Source organism: Trachinotus anak, unplaced genomic scaffold (assembly GCF_046630095.1).
Source record: "Trachinotus anak isolate AG129_WGS33_773 ecotype Australia unplaced genomic scaffold, CSIRO_AGI_Tana_v1 ptg000012l, whole genome shotgun sequence".
Lineage (NCBI taxonomy): Eukaryota > Metazoa > Chordata > Actinopteri > Carangiformes > Carangidae > Trachinotus > Trachinotus anak.
In genome coordinates, this window is record NW_027273863.1 from 16,614,077 (window position 1) to 16,630,385 (window position 16,309).

Genomic DNA, 16,309 nt, shown 5'->3' on the forward strand with positions numbered 1-16,309 from the left:
AGGAGATGGTGGCAATCAAATTATAAACTAGAAGAGCACTCAGAGAGCACAGACCTCTACCAAGGCCAGTGTCAAATAACATAAACCAGACCCATAGAAAGAAAAATATTGGGAAAAAGGCTCAGTACCTTTCGCATATTCCTGCTGATAAATAAACAGAACATAACCTCCATGGTAATTATTAAAGTTGCAATAATGTGTATTTCACTAGATGAGGGATGTAATAAAAGCAAATTTAAAATCTCTCACTGGAGATATGAAACAAATCAGAAAAATATTTGATGCACTCAAATTTACAGGACATTGTATGACATCAAAACAGTTGTACCAAAGCACTATTACTATTACTATTTATTGCTAAGATTATTATACCCATGATGGTGCTCCTGGACAAATCGTCTTTCTGGGCTCTCTATGATCACAACCTACTTCACACCTTTTCAAAACTCATTTTGACCAATGTCAGTCTGCCATTCATAACACCTAATGCTCTGAGCGTAAATTACCAAACAGTGTAACATTACACATGTTTGTGCCCCACTTTGGAAGGAATAGTTTGGTGTGACTTTTCAATCAAGGTTATTTTTTTAAATCCCCATCTATTTCACACTTTTCAAATTCTGAAAAGTCGTAGTCAAGGCTTTGTATGTTATTTTAAAAGGATTTTGTCTTCACTGTCCAAAGCACCTGGTGTCTGAGACCCAGGATAATATTACCAACCTATTTCACATCGTGATATCAGCTTCGCATTCAAGTGCTGTATCTATACACATATTCTGTATGCTCAATGGCCCCTTCCTAACATAAGCCCTCATGGTCAACGGTCCATGGGCACTGGCCATTAATTCATCTTCAGTTGTACTTATGTCTTGGCAGTAATGATTCACAGGAGTCAACAAAATAATTCATTACATGTAAAATTCAGTCATAGATAACAGACCAACAGTTTGGTTGTTTATGTTGTTTTATTTTGGTGTTAAAGAGTTAACCTTAGAAATCTAATACAGGCAGTAGGACAAACGATACCTGTGTGAAGTCAGTGGAAAAACAGATATGAGGTAAAAAGGCTACAGTGTTACAAGTCAAAACACTGTTTTAAAAAAAAGTTTTTTTCTGCAAATATATATTTTTTACTTACTAATATGTACATAGCATGAAATAAATAATTATAAAAAAACATCCAATTTTAGAAACCCATAAAAATGCAAAAACTAGTTTGTACAAAACTTTGGATTTAAAGACTTAACAAAAAATTAGAACATAAGAAAATTGTCCACACGAGCAATCAATCACACACAGAGTGTACAGCGAGAGAACAGCTCTTGCACTGATAATGGTTGCTGTGTAGTTTAATAAAAATGACTTAAATGTGAAACTGGTTATGGCTGTTCATTAATTATTTCCAGTCACGATGTAAAGTTACTGTGGGTCAGCAATTTTGATTAGAGACTGAAAACTATACATGCCTGAGACATAGCATTACATTGTCTGTGAACAATAATTCATCAGTGACTTTACACATCTCACCATAGTCAAGGCTATCATTGAAATGGTACACCCACTTGTTACAAGTTTTTGTCTCTTTCAGTAGTTTTTCACTTTCCAAATAAATAAATACTGTATTCTATTTCATCTTACGGGAGAAAAACATTAATAATTTTTGCCCTGATGTTTGGCACAACTACAAAAACCAAAGACAACTAAAGTAACATAAACTCTATTTTGGTCTATTTGGTTAAATGAGAATTACTGTATGTAAGAATTAGTCAAAACTTCACATTTTTTCCAAACTATATATAATATATTTCTTTCACAGAAAGAATCAGTACATGCAAAAATATACATATACAACACAGATACACAAAACATACTCTATATAAGGACCTAAACACACACACACATATTAACTTAGCAGCATTAAAATAAGGGAAGTCTTGATAGTTTCAGTGATGCTGCTTGTTGTTTAGTTTGGGGAACAATAAGCCACAGCTGAGAATCATCACATGCACAGGTTTTGGTCATTATTTTACTGCAACTGCAAATTATACTGCATTATACAGAGCTTATATGATACAGCTTGGTTTGTGGTTTATTTGCCATTTGTATTTCTTCTCAGGGAGCACAGAATTAACTTCTATCTGAAAATAAAAGAGTACTATATCTGTATAAATGAAACAAAAAAGGTGGGAATATCCCTTTTTATAAATAAGAGCTTTCCCCACACCCAGTCACATGAGACAATGCTAATACTGATAAAAACAAGGAGAACATGCTTCATATTTCTCAACAGGACACAAGTGCTGACCTTTCAGATTCATTTACATCTCTCTGACCACCGCCATTAACGGGGTTTTCTTTTCTTGTCTTTGGTCATTCAAAGCGTTGTTACTCTTAAGAAAAAGCTTCCAGTGTTTACCAGGTGTTTCGTGAAATGTGCAGACTGTGTATTTTCTTGTTTTGCCAATTTTCAGTTGATGTGGCTCATGTGTACTCTCAGATAAAATTAGTCATTTAAACCAGATATTAACTCATTAGCTTAAGAATTTGTGAACATGTAAACACATCACAGCGTAATAGCTACATTCACTCAGGTGCAAGTGCATTCTTACCAAAACATCAGTAACATATTAGCACTATAATACAAATACTCACTCACACAATGATAATGTTAGTTTTCAGATATAAACATACATACTAATAATGTTCAGGAGGAGAATGCATGCTGTTGAGTGTCAAAACATGTAAATTTCTCATAAATGTTGTCACTTTTTGTGGCAAAAACAAGCGATTATTAAACAATGAAGAAAATGTGACATTTTCATTGTTTGCCCCATAGACTTGAAAGCATTGGCAGTGCTGTACTATTCTTAACAACTACTAACACAGAAAAAAAAAAAAAAATCACCAATATGGTGTTTGTCATTAAGCCGACAGTTCTCCTTTACTACGTCAGTACATGAAAACTCTTTCGACAATGCTATATCAACATTGCTGTCATCCTCACCACCATCACAGTTCATACGGGTGATGCTTTGTGACGTCAACATCTTCTCGACTGTTCCAGCTGATTGAGACAGAGACTGGCTCTTCTTAGCATCTCATCTCTCATCTCAGGCTGGTATGTCTGCTGCTGGAGTCCATGGACAAGTCAGACAAGTTTACGGTCCCTCATGTCTTGTAGAAAAGTTCCTGCATTTGTTCTTCTGCCTATTGAGGACTTAAAATTTTGGTGACTTAAGATGAGAACCGGACGTCTCTATTTGCAGGTGTGCACGTCGTAGACTCTCACGCACTCCTGACAGCTGACGTAGCAGCACCAGTGGAAAATACAGTGGCACTTCTCCTTGCGCTTCTCAGTCCGGGTGTTGTGACCTCTTCCACAACACAAAAGGTCGCACCCATCTATGCCGTGGGACGTCAGGTTGCAGATGCGGTCGCGAGTGCCAAAGGAGCCGGTCTCAGGATTAGGGTCACAGAAGTTAGGTGAGCTTTCATAATAAACCAGGTCGCGTTCTGTGGGGGGTTTGAAGTAGTTGTACTTGGGTCTCAGGGTCTCCACCCATCCACGGGACTCCTTATGTTTCTCCACTACCATCTCAGATGCGCTGTCGTACTTATCCTTCATGTAGTCACCAATGACTCGGAAGTCGGGCTGAGACCACCAACACGTCTTGACCTCACAGCTACCCGAAAGACCATGGCACTTACACTTCAGGAACATGTTGTCATTGAGGGACTAAGGAAAAAAGAAAAAGCATTTGTCAATTAAACATCTCAAAGTAGAAAAACTGCCACAACACAATCAGAAAGACAAGCTTTCAGAAAACTAACCATTCTTCCTGCCTCATTGTTATGACGATTCATGGCTGAGCGCGCATCAGGGCGATTCTCCCTCGCATCAGCAAACTCCCGTGACACCATGCTCCCAAACTCCACATCCTCGCTACAGCCGCCCCACTTCCATCCCTCACCAGGGGGGCCCTTGTGGCGTGTGTCACACCCGCAGATGGTTGCTGAACCCTCAGCGCAGGCACGGGTCACCGCAAATGCCACTCCCGCCAAGGCAATGGCATGAACAAATGCTGACTCTCGAGTGGCTGGAAAGAGAATTACACAGTTCTGTGAGAAATATACCATTTGAAAACTATCATATCTGTACTATCATGCAGACGAACACAGGGACAGAAATGAATAGTCATGGATTATCACATGAGTAATGTGTATCTTGGTGGTAATGATTATTTTCAGGATCAAATTACAAAAAAATGCTAGAGAATGTAGGTCACCACATGTTTATATGAACATCTGCTTGTGTTTTGTCTTGTATAATTGCATAAGCAAATATTTCTCAGACCTAGCCAACAAAGTAACATCAAAGAAACTATACATACTTTAGTGTAGAGTCTCTACTTCAGTTGGCTACATTATTTAGGTTGTATCTACCAAGGTGTACCAGTGCGTGGGTTCATTCAGCCCAGACATCAATCGTCCTGTCTATGAATAAGACCAGAAAGGCCTCTATGTCTCTGTCTGACATAGCTAACTGATGACTCAGAGGGATCAGGATCTTCCAGAGAGATGAGAGGAAGAGACGGGCTTGACAGGCCTATAATTAAGAGACTCAATTAAGCTTTTGAAAGGTTAGGAAACGGCCTCACACTCAGGGGACAAGTCATAGACACAACACAGAGATGGGCCTGTAGTGTCCAGATATGCAATCCCAAGCAACTGTTACAGAAGGAAAGACGTTGCATGCTTCAGCATTCCCTGCTTTAACAGGACTCATTATGGCAGGAAGGTATATATGTACTTGTATGGTCTTGCACAATCATAAGAGCCAGAGAGAATAAGATGAAGAAAGTGGAAACACCAGAGGTAAACATGAAACAATGAACAATATGAAAGAGAGTCAAGAGATAAACAGAGACGGTTAAAGATCAATAGTTTGGGAGAGTGTGTGAATGTGTGTGGGGGACAGAAAGAAAGAAGCAGTGCATGTGCATGTTCCTGTCTAAAAAACAGGAACGACAGAGGGAAAGAAAGAAAAGAAAGAAGGGAGGAGTATAAAGCTAAAGGGAGTAGGAGCACCTCCCTTACAGCAGGTTCCAACCAGTTTGAGGACTAAAGGGCATTAGAAACAATGATGCAAGAGAAAAGGTCTACTGGCATCCTCCACCACCCACTTCATACTACTACTGCATAAGCACAAGGTTACTGAAGTTCTTCTTTCCTTCCTCGAGTCCTGCTTACTGCATCCACCACAGGTCATTTCACTTAGATATTGTATTATTCTTTTTATTTAGTCACAGCAGGAAGAAACTGCCTAGAGTGATTAATTACATATTACCATGCATCATCTAGAACCAACCAAGTATGAGTATGTTTAAAATTTGGGAGCTACGAGTGAGTTGAAGTGAATTTGTGAGGTGTTAGCGCTACATCAATCTAAAATGTCAAGGTATATACAATGGATTCCGTTTCAAGTGCTAGTAAGGGATTCTGTAACTATCTATTTGATAAAAGCTTCTCCCTGCATATAATCCTCATTTGAACCATTTGACCCAGGATTTGGGTGTCAATTCATTTTTTTCTTTTCTGACATACAAGATTGTATCATCAGCATAAAAATATAATTTAATCTAGAGCATCACAGATTGTGGATCATTACTTATGAAAAATGTGAAGAAAAGTGGACCTAAAACAAAACCTTGGGGAACACCGTTGGAAATGTGACCTTATGGATGAAGGGCAATGATGCTGAAGAGTGTAAAAGGGGAGAGATGAAAATAGGAGACAAAAAGAGGATTATTTTGGGATGAAAAATGAGAAAAGAAAAAGGATTGGGGCAAATTAAATATGTTCTATTGTCTCATTGTTTGTGTGGAAGAAAAGGTTTCTAATGCTGTGAACAGCAATTTGTGAGAATATGAACTGAACTTGAACCCAAATGAAAAGTGATTCAATACATTACATAACATGTTATATTTACAAAATACAGAGACTGGTTTTGATACACACATCAGGCTGATAGCAGTAAATCTCTATATTACAAGCAATGATGTTACTGTCCATAAAACTCCTGAACAGCAAGGTTTTAGTTTTGAATTTATGAAATCTATAAATCTCTATTTCTACATATGCAACACATTGTATACCTGGTGCCATTGTCAAGGCATAATTTCAACTGAGTGTGTGGTACATATACTGTACCTTATCAAACAACTACTGATATTGGATATCTTGCTTAGTATTACATGGTGTCACCATTTGGAGTTAAATACATCTGTAATAGCATAGCATACTTCACTTGGAAACACCAGATCTTATATTAGTTCCTCTCCTTTTCTTACTTTTATGACCAATTTACGGTATTTCAGGACACTTTTCCTCAATACAACAATACTCCTCCACCAAACTTTGCCAGATCCTGGCAGGCCAAGTGGTCCCTACAACCTGCTGGGGGGTTGAATCCCCTATTGTGCTGCCACTGTCACGCTGTGTTAGTCCCACAATGGCCCCAGATATTTTATATGAAATTTGCCCTGGCCAGTGATTAGTGGGGACCAAGTTAAGTCATAGCAACAGAGAACTATGCATTGGCTGGACCCCGCTTGTCGGCAGACGGGGAAATCCCTATTCAAATGGTTTAATAAAACAATCTAAAGGGCGTGTGAATGGGGAAAAGCACTTTTTCTCCTGCTTAATCTCATGGTTGCGAAGATATTGTGCTCTGAGCAGTGCCCAGCAGGGAGTGGGGCTAAGGTCCCCCCATCAACTCCATTTACCACACCCCTTCTTTCTTTCTTGCCCAGAGTTAATGATATACTGGTGCGCTAGTTTCCCTCCCCCAGCATGGAGAGACATACGTCTCATGAAAAGCAGAGACCTCTTAGCTCATCCTAAATAGTTACACTTTCTCATCCTCAGGTCGTAGGTCGTAACCCACATCCCCTGACCTTTTCCCAGTTAGTTTAGATGGGACCTAATGATTTAGGTTGATCTATAGATGGTTTTCCTGGTAGAGAGAATTTGGGCAGGGCAGGAGTACCTAAAGGGAATAAGGGTTAGATAAGTCAGAGCTACTTCAGTACTAAAGTTTGCATTTCCCCCACATGCTTTACAGATTACGTAAGAGGAGTTTCCTATGACCCTCATTTCAATTTAATGGTTTCAAAAAGAATAGTGACCGTGCATGTCCGTACCTGCATGGGTGGTAACACCTGTGAAATTGTGGCTGTCCACTTTTTCTCGCAATGTTGCCCTTAATAATTCTATCATATGACTCGTAAACTGGAGACTGATTATACCCATATCATAGGTAGGTGTTCTGTAAATTCCAAGAATGCCGAAACAGCTCTGGGATCGGCTCTGCGGACTAAGAACACCTGCGCAGCTTTCTATTACCTTTCATCACAGGCAGATTCCAGCAGAGCATGTTTTGACACTTTAGTTAATGTAAATTAATGAGTGCTGACGCAGACATAGCCTAGAGGTAGGGCTCATGATTTGGGGTGTGGAGTGAAGGAGAAACATAGAGAGATGATCAGAACATGTGTAAAGGAGCAAGAACATGCATAGAGGAAGAATACGTCCATTTTACAGCAGGAACTTAACACTCTTTTATGTTTTGGTATATAATGTTGGGTATGACAGTGTGCATTTAGGTGGGTGAATCTTTGTGTGTGGTCATGTCCGTGTATGATCACATCTGGCATGAGCATGTTTGTGAGGTTGTGTAAATGATTAAAGCAGTTCCACAAACAGGAACTGTTAAATGTTTTCCATTCAGTTATCTATTATTTGACTGTTGTCGCAACTCAATTCACAGTAGTGCCTTCCTTAAACTGCCATGTTTTTTATTCTTCTAGTACTCAGCTTAATCCACCTCTGTAAAACAAAGTAATGCCCTTGATGAAGGTGAGGAGGCGGTGATGGGCTAACCGATAGGAACTAAGCCTCTGAAGCCAATAAAGGCGCCTACTCTTCCTTTCAGCTTTGCCCCCCAAAAAAGGCAGGAGGAAACCGACACACAACAGTCTGAATCGCAGACAAACAGACACCAGTGAGGACAATGGCCCTGTTGCACAGACAAACACCAGCATCAATCAAATCCAATGAAATGGAAGCCCTCTCCTACTAAGCCCTATCAAAGGCCTGTGAGCCCCTGAGTCACTCTCCTTGGCCTCTGACAAAGGCACTTAATCCAGCCACTTTGACCTCTCACATTATTAAGGGCCTCAGTGACCTTAATCCAATCAAAATGATTTACTAAAGCCCAGTAGCTGCCTCCTCTTTCCACTCACTACCCCTGCAATTTAGGCCTGGGAGGGGAAGCAATGGGAGAGATGTGGTGGCATTTTGCACCACAAAAGGGCTCAGATTGAGGACCCCTGTCGTTAGCCACCTAGCCTCTTCTATCAACTGACTCAGGAGTTTATTAAAAGCAATTGCCCCAACTAACCTCCAGCCACCCCTTGTTTACATCAGTCTTCTGCAAAGTAGATGACAGGTTTAGATCCCAACCCTCAACCTCTAAGTTCTGCACTCATTCTGAATTTTGAAAGTCAATTTGGAAAATCAGCAAGAATATAACACAGGAGAAATACAAAAACAAAATCAAAAATCATCTTATCTACTTGCTGCAGTCATTTAACCCTTGTTGGTTTAACTTGTACCAAAACTGAAGTGTATAAATGTCACTTTGGTGCTAAACCAACTGACTACTGGCTGCAGTCTAATATTTAGCAAAACAACAGATATGAGTGTGGTAGATATTATATCACTACTGCATTTCTCAAGTCAGGCAAACACACTGTATAACAAAGGTTGGAAATATAATTTTGTATTGTACAGTTAGGCTTTCTAGAGCTTGAACACTTGACTAGACCAGAAATAACATAGGCTTGAAAGTCGTAATCCCAAAATCTATTGGGAAAAATGTAATTTGGAAAACTCTCAGTCGAAAATCTTATATAAGGTATTTCGGGGAAAGTACAGCAGAACAATCATGGGGGATTTCCTCCTAAAGAAAACTCCAACAAGACAGAACTTACTCATCTTAATTGTGTACATTATTTCATGCACACAGCCTGCTTAGAGCCTGTTCAGTCCTATGTCTATTTAAACAAGGATTTGAATGAATATAATGAATGATGCACGCAGGGAATGCAGCTTTGCTTCTGCAAATATAAGACACAGAGAATATTGGATTGCTAATGGAAGAGTTAATCAGCATGAAGATACAATGAGCCACTTTCATTTTTTAGGTGGTTTGAAGAACCAAGAATTCCAAGAAATTTGGGGGGGTATAGCATCCAGAATCAGGTACACAATTCATTGACTGTGACAAATGACAACATCAGGAATTTTGGTGGGTGGGTCTTGAAAACACTTGGTTATTGGGACTGACGCAAAGTGACAAGTTACTTATAGCAAGAAAGAAAGGTCTTCTATGTGTCTGAATGCATGAGCAACAGTTATTTGCTGTGAAACATTACCTTTATCTAACACTGGCCCAAATATGGCCAGATTGTCATTGATGGTGGTGCAGTTCCAGCGTCGCCCTCTGAACTGGTGCTGGCACTCCTGGATACCAATCTTCACCCCCTCGGCCACGCTGGGCATGATTTCCACATAGTTGCGGCAGAAACGCAGCTGTTTGGGCACCAGACCTGGGATGCTGCCACACAGAATAGGCTCAGTACCCAATGATGAGTACTGGTGGCCCACAGCTAGTGACCTACAGGAGAGAGGAAGTCAGACTGTCAGTGCTTTGTTATGATTGCATCTTATCCAACTATCTGTGGCTTTATCTACTGATTTACCACCACCGAAGTTAAAGACTAATTTCCCTTCTAAGGCGCACAGTAATTTAACGTCTGTCTATGTTTGATTGTGTGTGTGTTTATTTGCTGTATCAGATGCTACCATTAGGCATCCATCCTTTATCCCTTCAACTACCCTTTCTGCAGACACCTGGCCTTTGTGTGTATTGAAATTGCAGCCCTGCTGCCACAGAAGCAGGCAGGGTTTCTGTCTAAGATGAAAGTCCACAATGTATCTAGAGGTCTTCATAGACCTTAAGCTGACAACTTGGAAAACTACACCTTGTTATTAACTGTCCGCACACTTAACAGGCCTTCAGCTTAGGGTAATAAGAGTGCAAACCCTACACTGAAACTTCAGAGAGTGTATTAAGAGTAACACTGAACCCAACCCCCCTCTTCCTTTGAGGAAGGTATTCTGGGATACAACAAGTGCAAACTTGGTTCACTGATTACATCTCTCTGTCTCACTGCCTTTATTGCTTTCTCTCTGTCTTTCCGTCTTTATTTTCTGTGTTCTCTCAATTAGGACTTTTACTAACTAGTAATCACAGAAATGGGATATCCATTGTACCATTACATAGTATGTAACATTATCTATGTGTAAGTATTGTTGAAGTTTAGATAACACCACTTCTCTAGAACTGTATGACCCTTTGACCTGAGCTATTCAGTTTTTATTGAAATGTCACCAAATGTCAATGTCAATGTCAATATTTTTACTACTTGATTATTTAATCGCACAGTTCCTATTATCTTTGGCAAAAGCCCCGCAGAGTAGCTACAAAGTAGCTTGTTGGCAATCGAGACAAGTCCTCATTTCACATCACCTGTCTATTAAAGAAAGAACACTGGCAGCAGTAGCCTGATGATCCTCCCCTGAGTGATATGGGCTTGATAACAGTTACTGTAGCTTTTGCACAAAGTCAGAGCCAGGAGGTGTGGAGGCTTATGCTACTCACTTAGCTCACTATCTGTTGACCTGTTCACTGTTGTTCAAGGACTAATCGCTGATCACAACAAGATTACCAAAACTCCTGACACTGGCCTCAGGCTGCTTTCTTTAAAACCTCACAACCCAAGAAAAGATCTCCTCAGCAAAATGACCCCTGGCTGACGGCCTCCGACGGCCTACAACATGCTGACCTTGAATACCTCAATTATGTCCTGAAATTTAAAGGCTGATTTCTTTTAAAGATCACACTTTAATGTTGTCTGTCAAGTGTCAAAGTGTGTGTATAAGCCATCAGCTGACCTTGTAAGTGAACTATACTTTTATATCCCCGAGCAAATATCAGAAGTTGCGTGTCACGCCAGTTTGAAAAGAACTTCTAGCTTAATTTCTACAGACTAGACTTCTCTAGTTAATCATAAATGAGACATCCAGTAAGCAAGCTTGGACAAATTAAAAATTAGGAAATCACGTTTGTCTGTGGTTGGTCTGCAGCATCCATCATTAAACAAGGGCACTCCTATTAGAAACTGACATCTCTTTGGCCCTTGTCAGTCCATGCATCCTGAAGCACCATCATTCCCAGTAGAAGCTGTCCCAAATCCACACAACAAACAGGGCAGAAGTATGCAATGTGCAACAACTGATCAGGGTTTCATCTTTGAGAGATGTTTATTGGGGCTGAGGGGAGGTGAAAACAAGTACTGCAGGCCTGTAGTTTTTATAAACAGTAGCCCCTCTGCTTTGTCTTTACTCTACAGAAGATAAAAATGTGGCACCTCTGACTTTTCATGGCATTTTCTTCACCTCCATGGTTGGAAAAGATTTTTGTATTAGCGAATGATCAAATGCAAATGCAACAGCAGAAACAAGCTCCTATGGAGGCAGAAATACCAGCTGAAAAACTCTGGTGTTTTCTGGTGTGATTTGCTCTATTAAGAAACACATGAGTCTTTGATGGGCCTCATCAGGACTACACCTTTTTGCATGCATTTTTGTCAGGTCATCCTGCTGAACCGTGTCACACAAAATCATCATGATGAGTCAACGTGCTTAGGTTGCTCCACTCATGCATGTCTGTCTCAGTGGGGCTGAGTAATCCATGCCACCTCTTCCTGTGTTAGGAAATGGCCTAAGAGAAGAGGCAGGGCATGTTCCACCACGGATGATTTATGATTTTTTAAGGAGCTATTGCATTAAGAACACTGTATTTAGATACCAGTTCCAACAAATGTTCAAATACTTCAAACTGCTAGTATTTTATGTGTTGTCTGGATTTTGGGCATCTACTGAGCACTCTTGCCTTCAATCTCTCTAATTCCTTCAAGAAAAAAATCCATTTATCGTCTGAAACCAGCTGCCCTCCAGAGAAACTGATGTTCAGTGTAATTGGTAAAGGAACAGAGGATTTGTGTTGTCAAATGAACACTTTAGTTAAAACTGTTATGAATAAATACTTAAGCAAAAACATATGTCACATTCATTTTTTGTCTCAGTACAGACTTTCCCCCTCTCATCTAAGTGTATCCAGAGCAGGTTTAATGCATATTTCAGCAAGCCCAAGCAGGGTGCCTTAGAATTACCACTTTACTCGTGGGCCCTGGGGCCTTGGAGCCGACTTTGACATCAAGAGAATATGTTTGGGAAAAGGAATGTGCGGCAAGCTTTCACCTCCAGGTATTTATCTTCTAAGGTGGGGTGGACTAGGGAAGGGGGTGGTAGGGTGGCGTCTGCAGCCAGGCTATGTCATGGCAGGTCGAGAAGAGACAGACATGAACCTGTCTTAGTGCAGATCTGTATCCCAACACACTACCGTGGCACATATGCTGAGTGTGATGCAGCTCCAGCGGCCACTTGAAGCCAGGTTCATCAGCTTCTGTCAGCATAACATCCCGAGCTGCTTTTCACAGAAGCGATAGCTCTTGGATAGCTGACATGCTGTTTGCAAATGGAGCGACAATGCAGGCACATTCAATGCAATCCAAAGGGAACCGCATTATTTGACTTGGGATGAGTTGCCATGAAACAAAAAATACATCAGCAGTCTTGCAAAAAAAAATAAAAAAAACAAAACAAAACAAAAAAAAACACTTCAGTAAGAGTTCAGAGTTCATGTGCTATTCCTGCAGTCAAAGATTGTTTATACTGGTAAGAATGACACAGCTAACTTATTTCTGTTATGTTTACTTGCCGCTCTTTTGCTCTTCAATCAATGACCTGACCCACCCTCCAAAATCAAACCATCCACGCAGAAGTTAGATCTTGACTTGCTGCAGGGTTTCTGTTATGACAGAATGGAAGCCTGCCTTCCACTGTGCCATTCATAACTGTCTACACTAAAAAGAAATACAAAAAAAAAAAAAAAAAATCAAGGTTTTTGCTTGCTCTGTTTGCAGTGTGCCAAAGAAAAACACAACATAGACTTGCACTGGCATCAGACATCAAGTGCAAAACATCCTCATGTCAGATGATAAAACACACACCATTCAACAAATACACTGAAGCTCAAATAATTTGGAAGAGAACGCACTGTGACTGCAATGCACTGACTTTTATAACCAAAAGTCTACTGATTTGTCAGGTTTTTTTCCCCCATCTCTCTGTCCAGAGGGCCCGCTGTTACATCAGGATTTCCTTCCAGCTGAGCATGTAATTAGTTTCAAATCAGTAATACCACCAGGGGACCCATTAAGGGAAGCAGATTAGGGTACACCCAATATCTAAGCAACCCCAAATGATGAATGATTTATTAAAAAAAAAAAAAAAAAAAGGCATCACTAAACAAACATTTAGTGCTAAAAAGACATTTGTGATTGATGTGTGCAGCTGATGGATCAAGTGTGAACACTGTGAAACCAGACGGAGGACGTGACAGCACATTTGTTGGAGAAAGACAATTCGAATGAATAGTGCTAATCAGTGACAATATTTGTCAAGTCCTTCATTTCTTAAATGTGACTTTTGCACCATTCATTATCAAGCTCATTAGTACACCCTCTGTAGTGACTTGTAGCTGGAGAGAGACAGAAAATGCAATAAAGATGTTATTATCATTGTCGTGAATGTGGAATGCCACAGTCCTCAAATTAAATGTGATATGTCAAGATTTTGATTTCTGAGAACATTTGGAAAGAAAACTGAAGGAACTAATGAAAAAAAAAAAAAAAAAAAAAAAAGCAGTGGACTGAGACTTCCACATCCATGACAGCAAATCAGCAAATGCTGCTTCTACTTGTCAAACTGTGGTAAAATCTGCTGTTGAGCTTTCGGTTACGTTCAGATAAAAGTGAAAGAGGTGCCCCAAGCCTGAAACATAGAATGTAATTATTCTATCTCAGATGTTGCACTGATTATCCTCTATAAATAATTTACGTTACATAAAGGATCAACTGCATTGCCAGTATGTTTAAGCATCTCAAGCACATAAGCTAGACTCGGGGCATCATTTCATATTTCATGCTTGTTCTGCGCCACTTTGACCCCCCTACCCCTCCCACAACCGAACCCCGCCATACACACATGCGCCTTGACTAGCGTGCACACACATACACACACTTGTAAACACACTAACTTTGCACCTGCTGCACTCTGAATATGAAAATTGCTCTCAGTCAAATCGCGTTGTTCGTGCTGCAAGTGTCGGGATCCGCAGCTCCTTAAGTAAATGACATTAACAACGAAACAGAGACGTTCAGAAATATGTTTTTCGCCCACAGGTTTTGGACTCCACGGCTCGGTTCTCCGCTGAAGTTGTGAAAATAAAAACGTCAGTAACTCACGTATTTTTTCTCCTCACCTCAGACAGTTAACACACATGTCAAGCGTCTCGAAATCGAGCTGGAACAACTTCACCGAAATGTTCCGCGGCTGTCAGAAACGAAATTACAACTAAAACCGCTCAAGCTGACACAGAAGCTTCTCAACATTCAAAAAAAAAAAAAAAAAAAAAAAAAAAGTGCCCAGGATATAATGAAAATAAAAACTTACCACCAGATGGGATAACTTGCCATGACATGCGTGAGCCCACAGAGCGACAGGAAACATCCAAGGTATATCATCCTTAAAGTTTCGCAAAACATCTCCAGCAGAATGCCTACATGCGCGCTCATACGCGCACAGAGATTTGAACTGCAGAGCCAAAAAAAAAAAAAAAAAAAAAAAAAGGGGAAAAAAAAAAAAAAAGATTTTGCACTGATGGATTTTTATTCCTATCCCCCAGGAAAAACTGAGGGGGGATCTATCTGTCCGTCTACTCGCGGCAGGATCCAAATATTAAAAGTTAAAAAGCTGCTCCTGGCTTTTTTTTTTTTTTTTTTTTTTTAGGACCCAATCAGCAGGTATTGCCAAAGGGGGAATTCTGATGATATGTTCCCTCTGTTGCCTACTCAGGCAGTTTGAACTCAGACAATTTTAAGATGTGTTTTAGTGCGCACTGAGAATTGGTCGCATTAGCATGCAGTGTGTGTGTGATATATAATGTTGTTTAAAGGAGAGAGAGGGAGGGTCTGAGGGGTTTTAAATAGACATCGGAACCCCTGTGGATTGCGTAGCTATAACAACCTGTCCGGATTTCACTCCCTGGCTTGAAGCTTCTAAAATGCATAAATAAATATGTGTGAATTGCTTGAGACCATTATGAAGGTCTCCAGTCCTTTATTTGTGCCTGTTTACCATGAATGTAAAATCAGAAGTTTGGAAGTTTTTTTCCCCCCCCTGTGGACTGAATAAAACTATAGAGTAAATTGCTATTAGTGTTTTCCAAATTAAATCCCTTATGATTTGGCCATCTGTTGCATCTAATTATTCTTTAATGTTTAAAATAAAACACTAAAATCTTTGGCTTTCTGTCAACAAAAATTGTCTGTCAACAACAGAAAAAAAAAACAAAAAACAACAAAAAACTGTGATATTGTCATGATAAATTAAACTCATCCTCGGGTGCAGCTAAAAAGACCATGTTATCAGCGTTAATTTAAGAAGGCTTTGTTTTTCTTTCTCCAAATGTTACCTTATGCTCTGTTGTGACTGCACTGTGTTCACAGCTTGAAGAGCCCAACTTTAAAGCTGCCTACATGATAAGCTGCCAGGTTTCTTATTCCAACGAAAATATCCGTTAAAATTGGCCGCACCACTGAGTTTAAATGGCAGACTGTCTGTTTCCCTTTCTCAGTGTCAAGTGGCTGTTGATAGCTGATCTGATAGGAGGTGGACCGGTCTCTCCATTTATAAGCACTGATGCTTATCTGAAGATTAAAAAAAAAAAAAAAAATCTGAAATCTGTCCTAGTTGTGCAACACCAGTGACTAATAAGGTGGAATGGAGGGAACAAAAAGACAATTTCTAAATTTAACGCAAATGATTCATTCATTTGAATCATTTTCTCAGCTCGTATTATTGCTCAGTAGCCTAGGCTACCAAATATTAATAACAGTAATTATTTCATAATGATAGGCCTAAATAGTTGCCCTAATAATAAATAAAGACACCTTCTTCTTCTTGGCTTGGAGGGACAGAAAATGAAATGTTTACACCA

The 16,309-nt window shown here is 39.9% G+C and overlaps 1 protein-coding gene across 2 annotated transcripts; it reads right to left on the bottom strand.

Moving 5' to 3' along the window:
• Nucleotides 1-952: 952 nt before the first annotated feature.
• Nucleotides 953-14,902, bottom strand: wnt3a (wingless-type MMTV integration site family, member 3A). 2 transcript variants are annotated; one of them, XM_071492352.1, is made up of 4 exons: nt 14,764-14,902; nt 9,498-9,739; nt 3,832-4,097; nt 953-3,736 (listed from the first exon to the last, which is right to left on the bottom strand). In XM_071492352.1, exons 1-4 carry the CDS (start codon nt 14,883-14,885, stop codon nt 3,257-3,259), a joined length of 1,110 nt encoding a protein of 369 aa, XP_071348453.1. In that variant the 5' UTR covers nt 14,886-14,902; the 3' UTR covers nt 953-3,256. The 2 variants fall into 2 exon arrangements, with proteins under 2 accessions (XP_071348453.1, XP_071348454.1); XM_071492353.1 differs by lacking the exon at nt 14,764-14,902 and adding an exon at nt 14,573-14,731.
• Nucleotides 14,903-16,309: the final 1,407 nt, after the last annotated feature.

What these genes read in the sequence shown, in the direction of transcription:
- wnt3a (XM_071492352.1), bottom strand. Translation starts at nt 14,885, where the DNA reads ATGAGCGCGCATGTAGGCATTCTGCTGGAGATGTTTTGCGAAACTTTA. An exon ending in GCAAGTTATCCCATCTGGTG is followed by an intron (nt 9,740 to 14,763) that starts GTAAGTTTTTAT and finishes TCTCTCCTGTAG; the next exon opens with GTCACTAGCTGTGGGCCACC. An exon ending in TGGGCCAGTGTTAGATAAAG is followed by an intron (nt 4,098 to 9,497) that starts GTAATGTTTCAC and finishes TTCTCTTTCCAG; the next exon opens with CCACTCGAGAGTCAGCATTT.